An 8,097-nucleotide genomic window follows, 5' to 3' on the forward strand; every position below is an offset into this window, starting at 1 on the left:
AGAGTTTAAGAGCAACAGGGCTGCTTCACAACTGGCACTTTGCTGTCTGCACTGTAGGCTAGCGAGGCATCCTGTGAGAAGCTGACCAGCCGGTGAACTGGATGAAGGTGTAATGTACTGTGATACGTGGCTGGGCAAGAGTAATGGAGTAATTTTTTTTTTTTTTGAACAATGTACAGGCCACTGCTAGGGCATAATATTGAGCTGTGTTAAACCTGTTCTTGGTTTGTCAGTCCTGTGCCACTGCATAGGAAATGGCCACTCTCCCTAACAAAGCTGGCTTTACATTTATTTTCCACCTTCCTGCTTTCCCACAGTCTCCTTTGATCCTCCGATTCCTCCTCTGTATGCCTTTCTTTCTTAAACGCACTTACATAGTTGGCTTCCATGTTTTCTCATGGTAACACATTCCATGTATTTGCTTCTGCTTGAGGGAAACACTCCCCATCCACCCACACGTGTAACAGTGCTCCAGGCCAACTGTTCATCACCTCTGTGTCGATGTAAACCTGAGCAGCTCCACCAACTCTAGCCCTCCTGCATCGGGGTTATGACCGTATAGCTCATGGTCCTTTGGCTGGACAGCAGGGTCAGAGAGGCTCCTTTGAGCACATGCCCACAGCACGCGACAGAAATATCTGTTCCATAGACGGGTGTACTCCTCAGCGAGGTATGCTGTGCAATAGGCTTTGCTTTCGTGGGTTTTGCAAATTGCAGAGAATCTTTCTGTAATGCAGAGGAACAGTGTACACTGAATAACGAGTCATAATTAATTCTTTGTCACATCCCAGCTCTTTACAAATGCATACAATGGAGCATGATGATTTCTTAGCAGTGCAGGAACACCGTAGCTGAAATTCAAGCCTGGGGAAAAGAGGGAGGTGTGGTACCACTTTGAGCAAATACGCTTAGCGCTGCTGGATCACTGACATAGCAGAGTTCCCAGCATTTCTGGCTTTGCCAGGGCACTGCTCTACAGAAGCTCACCCTGCTATTACATGAGTTGAAAAAAAGCCCCGTGTATGCAGTGAGCCACCACTTTCCTCCAGCAGTTGTGCTTTCAGTGCTCTCCTTTGACTGTTGCTTAGCAGATATAGTAGAGTAGTGCCGAGACTAACAGATCCCTCTGCAGCGTGTGCTGGTAGGGTATAATTACAGACCACCAACCTAGAGTAATTTGCTGTACTCCAACCCCCCTTCTTCTGGGGGTGGGGCGGAGTAGTATTTTTTTTTTAGGTATGAAATTTACAGGATCTCCAATCAAATTAAAGGTGTCCCAGGGTCAACCTGTGAAACTAAATTGCAGCCTGGAGGGAATGGAAGATCCCGAGATGTTGTGGATCAAGGACGGAGCAGTGGTGCAAAGCGTAGACCAGGTGTACATTCCAGTAGATGAAGAACACTGGATCGGCTTCCTCAGGTACAACAGATGCAGGGAAGAAAGAATATTGCAGGAACTATTGCACAGTTTTCTGCTGTCAGATATGTCTATGCAACTGCCCTGCCCTCGGTGGGGCAGGACCCTTAGGTCTGCAGTTCAACGCGTGGCAAGGGCATAACAGAGCAGAACTGAAGCCACCAAGGGCTGAGATTTTTATGCACTAGAACCATACTGGCTTCCCGACTACTGCGATGACAGGTGCTTTGCTAATGCTTATGATGCTTGAGACATGATTTCAAGGTAAAAGGATGTTCTTGCCTTGTTTGTTCGTCTTGTTCTGCCATGCAGCAGGAAGACTAAGGTCTGACTTACATAAACAGGTTTTCTCTCTCAAACTCTTTCTGTTCTCTATCTCTTGAGCTGTCAGTCTGCCTAGAGGGTGAGGATTGTTGATTGAAATGAGACTCCCAGCGCTACATCCCCTTGCTTTCTTCGGGGAGGAGTGTTTGTCACCTGAACCATCTCTGAGTCATTGTGCAGAGACTTTCCTAATACATTTACATGCTATCAGTCCTGCCCTGTTTGGAGGTGTAAAACCTCTCTTCTGCAAGCAGCTCTCTGAGCCTTTATTTCAGCAGAAGAGGGGTGTCAGCTAGTTCTGAGTTAAACAAGACCCTTGGGTTCAGCTCTGGCTTTTTCTGTGCGTAAAGGGAGCTTGTACAAGCAAACATGCCGTCACCATGAGAGCTCAAAACTGTTGACTGACTGAGAACCACTCTTCCCTGAGCTCCGGCTTCATCTCCTGCTCGGTCTCTTGGATTGACATTGCAGAGTCTCCAGTTCCAGCAACTAAAAGTCTCTGTGCTAAAACTTGTCTGTAAGAAACACTTTGATAGGAAAAAATCTGTGCCCAGTAAAACTATTGCATAACATTATGTTGTAGAAACAGTTTGTCTTGAAAGTACACTGTTTACTTCCCCCCCAGTTCCACCAGTTAAATCTCTTTGACCCTCACAATCTCTCAGTCTGATCTCGGTTCTCACCTCTTGTTTTCCTCCACTGAGAACTTTTTGCAGCACCAGGGCTGAGTTAGGGTGCTGAATCTAGATGTGTCCATATCTTTTTCTCCTTTTTCCTTTCTTCTTCTAAAGTGATCATTTCTACACCCACTGCTGTGATGGCTGTGTTTCAGAACATGCGGCTGGATGGGCAGGACAGCTGATGCCATTTGAAGGTACAGCTCTGAAAAGCAGGCTGTAGTGGGTCCATTTTGTGCATTTCAGCAAACACTCCCTTTTCTGTCTTCCTTCCTGAGACATTCTTTCCCTTCCCTAAGGCGGACTGCTAGCCTTAGAAAGGCGGGCATCCGATCTGCTGAGGATCCCTGCATGGCAGCAGACGCATGGCTGCACATCCTGCGGGGTGCAATCAACGTTTGTGCATTGACAGGCGCTCAGAGTCACGCTGGTGCCTCTGGTAGCTGAGACCTTACTGCTTTGGGACCAAATTCTGCCCTTACTCACCATGCTAGCCTTGTGTTGCTAACAGCAGGGAGGATACCGCAGGGTTCCAGTGGTGGAGCAAGGAACAGAATTTCTCCCCTCAAGTGGAGGCCTATGACTTGAACGCTGCTCAGTCCCTGTGGCTGCCTTCCCCTGCTTGGATGCATTTTCTCAGAAGGGGAGCTGTTGCTGAGCAAGAGAGGACACAGAAGAGTTTGTAGGGTGGGGTCCTGTGCTGCGGTAGGGCAGCATAACCCCTTGAAATTACAAATTGAGAGGCCCAGAGAGTTTTGCAGTCTGAGGTGTGCCTGGGATAAGAATAATACTCAGTGCAGTTGAGGCAAGGGGGGCCCTTTGCTGACCTGTCTGTTCCTGTATGAGGCTGTCACCAGTCCTGTCACCTAACTGAAGCAAAACAGCCAGACTTGTTGGCTATTTGTGATACGGAGTTTCCTGCTGGCTCAGACGAGCTAGCCAAGCTGTCACCACTCTTGAAGGCTAGCTTCAGGATAGAGATGACCAACCCCTTACTATCCTCAGAGGACATAAACAACGGGTTTTCTGTGAGAACGTTTCAGAGTAAGGCTGTCTGCTCTGCTGAGGATTCCCTCCACCCACTTTAGAGAGGAGTCTCCCATCCCTGCTGTTTTGCCACGCGCTTTGTGCTGGCTGGCTGTCGCCTCCTCCCCACAGCTGGCTGCATCTCAGCGGGTTTTGTCTGTGCATCTGGTTTGCCAAACAGTGGAGGGTCCTTTGGGGCGAAAACATGCTTTATCCACATAAAATATCGATATGGCTTTTGACTTTTTTCAGCTTGAAATCCGTCGAGCGGACAGATTCTGGGAAGTACTGGTGCCAGGTTGAGAACGGGGGGAAGAAGGAAGAATCACAGCAAGTGTGGCTCATAGTGGAAGGTAAGGTGGAGTAGTAGTGCTGGTTTCCTTTTAGGGCTGACCCACCGACATGCTCTAGGTGGAAGTGGTGAGAGCAGATTGCTCCAGTGACAGGCTTCTTGGCTCTGAACCATTGCTGCTAACTGCTGAGATCCCTAAGGAGCAAGAAATAGGAGAGTAGCTTCAAGGGGAGGAGTTGTCAGTTCATTACATTCTGGTTTTATTTTGGCACGTTAGAAGATAAGATCCTTCTGTGACACACGTTTCTTTTCAGCCTCTCAGTCCACTGTTGCTTTCATCTCCAAATAAGTTTTAGAATGATGGGATAGTTTAGGTGGAAGTGATCATCTGGTCCAACACATTTCTCAAAGCAGGGTCACAGCCTGGTTCTGTGTATCAGCCAAACAGGTCTTTGAGGGCACGGTACAGCTTTAACCCAATTTGATTTTTGGGAGAACTGCTGTACATCAGTACTTCATAGCTGTGACTGTTCCATGTGACACTGTTCTGTCCATTCTTGGCTGATAGAGTAGCTTATACATGGTTGTCCAAAAGTCATGCAAGGCAACGTGTATCGGTGGCTTTTTTGCTGTCTCTAGTTTCGTTTCCCTGGAGCCATGGTAGTCTTAGATCCTCAGAAGACAGTAGTCATAGGATGGCTTAATGTTCCGTGAGGAAGTTGACAGGAACAGTGCATTTACATCAAGAAGTGGCTTTTTGGATGTAATTGGTAACGTTTTGGGCCAGAGCTGATTTGACAGTCATAAAGAGGGGGATCAAGGAGGGTATTGTGGGAGGCAGTGTGGTCTGGGTGTTTTACAGCAAAGGTCTCGCTCAGAGCCGTGGAAGCATTCAGCTCTGTGGAAACATGAGCAGCTCTCACAGGGAAAGAAGCATTTACCTGCTGCCTTCCATATATCCCAGGCTTTTTTCCAGCTAAATCTCCAAGTGCAGTTTCAACCGGAGAGTGTTGTTTACATCCTAAAACTCTCGCTGTTGTGCAGAGTTTCCACTTCTATTCCAGTTAACCGTGCCCCGCTCCAGACTGCATTTGCATGGTGAGTATGTTAGGAGTGATTGGTTAGCTCAGTGTGTTAAGCCATCTGATAAATCAAGGAGCCCTTCTGGATAGCACTGGCAAAAAATACCGAAGTTGCAAAAGCCAGCTGCAGCTTGGTAAGGGGCATGGTTGGGAATGAAGGCCCTTGCAGCAGAAGCGTAAGCTAGAAAAATGCAGCTAGTCACCTTTATGAGAAAAGCACGTACGGCAGAAGCTAGTTGAACTGAGCACGTAATCATGTGGATGTGAGTTAGAGTAAAAATTAAAAAATAGCAAGTAGTGATAAGGGTGGTTTTTAAAAACCTGTCAGCTGTTAGCATACCAAAACACCAGGGCGTGCAAAAGCCTGTCAGTCCCACCTTGCTGTCACCTCTCTGTGTTTCTTCTCTGAGCGCACCAGCTTTGTCTAGAAGTGGTTACTGTGTTGATAACAACTGTTGTCCTCTTTGACTGAGAGGGGATCTTTACTTTGGTCATTTGCAGCCTTCGGTAGGTGCTAACACCCTTCAGTGTGCCACACAAAACAAGCACGGACTGCTGGTGATCTAGGTTAAAATCAGCTCAAAAGGATTTCTGTGCTAGTATCTGCCTCGAGATCCACTTAGGCAGTCAGTGTCAGGCAGAATTTGTAGTGATGGTGTTTGAACTGCCTGTGTAATACAGCTAAAATGTATGATCTTATGAAACACTCCTAAGAATTTACAAAACCAAAATTATTTTGAAACTGCTTTCTGGTTTAAAAACCAGACCCTGGCCTTACTGAGAACGTGAAACTGTTCAGTGCCCAGAGAGATCATCTAAGAGGTGCACTGTGGAGTGTGACCACCTTAAAAATACGGATGATGTTTCTTACAGAACTTTCCCTCTGAAATTACCCCTCTGATGGTGCAGCTGTTGCCAGGGCTGCTAGCCCCTGTCGTGGCTACCTTCGGAGCCCCAGGCACACCTCTGTGGACATGTCCCCCTGAACTGGCACTGTAGATTGGATGCTGGCTTGGAACAGGGAGCAGGCAGGCTAATTTCCGTTCTTTGCCACCGATTTCCTGGCTGTTGGCTGTTCAGTGCCTCCATGGCGCATCTGTGAAAGGAGGCTGCTGGCACTCACCTCGTGTACCAGCAGCTGGGAGGCTAAATGTGTCGCAGACAGTGAGGTATCCAGGTAACATATGTATGGGTACAGTGCAAGTTTCTGATCTGGTAGAGTCACTGCGCTCCCTGAACCAGGAGAGGTTTTAATTGTTGTCTCGTCTGATCTGGTTAGCTGCTCCCAAAGTTAGAAAACCTGCTGAGCTGCACAGGATCCTCCCAAAAGGTTACCTCGGGTGCCATGGCAGAGGCAGGAGGCAGGAATCCTGCTCACAAATAGGAGAAACGATGGTATTTTCCTTTCTAATCTTCCTTGGAGATGGAGGGCAAAGCAGGTGGAGGTGTCACAGCTGGTATCTGGAAAGTTTGTTCACTTTTATTGTTTATGTATGCTGCAATAAAAAAATAAAGTAGATCACGTAACCAAAACCCAGCAGTAAAACGATGATGGATATACCTGTCCTGAGCATTAACCTTTGCACATGTAAGCACTAGCATTCCTGAAGTGTCCTATTTTTAGACCTGTTTTAGTCTGTTTGTTTATGCCACTCTAAAGGGAGTGGCAAGGAGGTGAGGAAGGCACAAAGAAGCTGCCACCTGAAAGACACAAACTGGATGGTCAATGAAAGGCTGAGGACGCTGCTTTCAGCTGAAGCGCAGTGGTATTGCCTAGCACGAAGCTTCTAAATCCCAGTTTAGGCACCTACATTAATTGCCTACTGTTGCTCAGCATCTGCTGCACCAACTGCAGCCACTTGGACCTGTCACATTTGACCAGGCACAGACGGTTTAATTTAATCGTGCGAATGCACAATGTTGTCGTTTCCTCTGTTTCTGTGAGGCGGCAGATCAGCAGTTTCCAGAACACACTTTTTCCAGCTGAGAATACCTCATTTCGGTGTAGATGCAGTCGGTACTGGCTGTGCTTGACACCCAAAGTTTAGAGTGTAAAAGGGAACTTGTTGTTTTTCTGAGCCTTCAGATTCTCCACTAGCCAGCAGAAGCACCCATGGCAGCCCTGCAGGGTCAGCACTGGCGCTGATGGCTGATGAACTTTGTGTTACTGGTCTGGAGAACTGAAACCGTAAGAATTTTGGCCTTGCCTGTAAGAAGAGCCACATCTCTTGAAGTGTTGAGTTATGCTCAGCTATTATCACTTAGAGATGACCTGAAGTAGTTAGCACTGCAGCTGCGTTTCACTGCCCATGGGTCTAATCTAAGGCTCGTTGTACCAAGCAGGAGTCTTTCTGTGGTGGGGAACAGATAGTTATCGAGAGAGCTGTGTCCATGGATAGCTTGGAAACAGATTAGCCCTATCTCCAAGGCAGCCTGGTTCTCACGGTGTTAGAGTGTGCTGGAAGGCAGCTCCAGTCAATTAAGCTGTGGAGAGAGCACTGTAAATGATCCCAGTCTCTCACCGGCGGAATTTGTTCCTCATTCATGGGTTTGTTATAGCCGCTAGTTCAACACAGTCACAAGCTTCAGTTGTTAATGCATGGCAAAAAGTATCTGCAGCTGGATTAGGTGTCTTTTGAAGTGGCGTCTGCCACTGCTGATGTTATTGACTGGTGCTTCTTTAAACTCCTCTCTCTCCAGCTGAAAAACTAAGCAAATACTGCCACTAAAAGCTACTTCATAGGAGAATCTTGAAGGAGACTCAGTGAAAGAGGTTTTTCAAAGGGAAAACCTTGAATGGGAAACCTTTTTATGGGAAGCAAACACTCTGAGCTCTCTGACTTCTAGTGGGAGTATGTAGACATTGATGCCTGAGGTGAATCCAGTATATCTGACCCTTGGTTCCTGTGAAGGTTTTGGAGGGAGTCAGATTAGGCATAGGGGCTGGGCAGGTGGCTGTCCGGTGTTGAGCACCAGAATTAGTGGAAATAAACAAGAGATGGAAGGACTCTCTCCAGTTATTATCACTTGTCTGTTGCTTTTCTAGGTGTGCCCTACTTTACTGTGGAACCTGAGGATGTGTCCGTGTCCCCTAATGCCCCATTTCATATGGCCTGTGCTGCTGTTGGTCCCCCTGAACCAGTGACAATTGTCTGGTGGATGGGAGATTCTAGAGTGGGGCTTCCAGACTTCTCCCCCTCCATCTTAAATGTGTCAGGTAAGGCTGCTGCTGATGTAGGGGATCACTTTGAGCATCAGAGGAGAAGGAGAGCTCTCTTC

The 8,097-nt window shown here is 47.4% G+C and overlaps 1 protein-coding gene across 1 annotated transcript in view; it reads left to right on the plus strand.

Moving 5' to 3' along the window:
• The first annotated feature begins 1,238 nt into the window (after nt 1–1,238).
• TYRO3 (TYRO3 protein tyrosine kinase) overlaps nt 1,239–8,097 on the plus strand; it is a 37,877-nt gene continuing 31,018 nt past the window's right edge. Inside the window, exons 1-3 of the mRNA XM_010143418.1 lie at nt 1,239–1,420; nt 3,697–3,797; nt 7,865–8,035. Coding sequence (XP_010141720.1) covers nt 1,239–1,420; nt 3,697–3,797; nt 7,865–8,035 — 454 coding nt within the window. The remainder of the gene's footprint in view (nt 1,421–3,696; nt 3,798–7,864; nt 8,036–8,097) is intronic.

The sequence above is a fragment of the Buceros rhinoceros genome, unplaced genomic scaffold, assembly GCF_000710305.1.
Source record: "Buceros rhinoceros silvestris isolate BGI_N320 unplaced genomic scaffold, ASM71030v1 scaffold24499, whole genome shotgun sequence".
NCBI lineage: Eukaryota > Metazoa > Chordata > Aves > Bucerotiformes > Bucerotidae > Buceros > Buceros rhinoceros.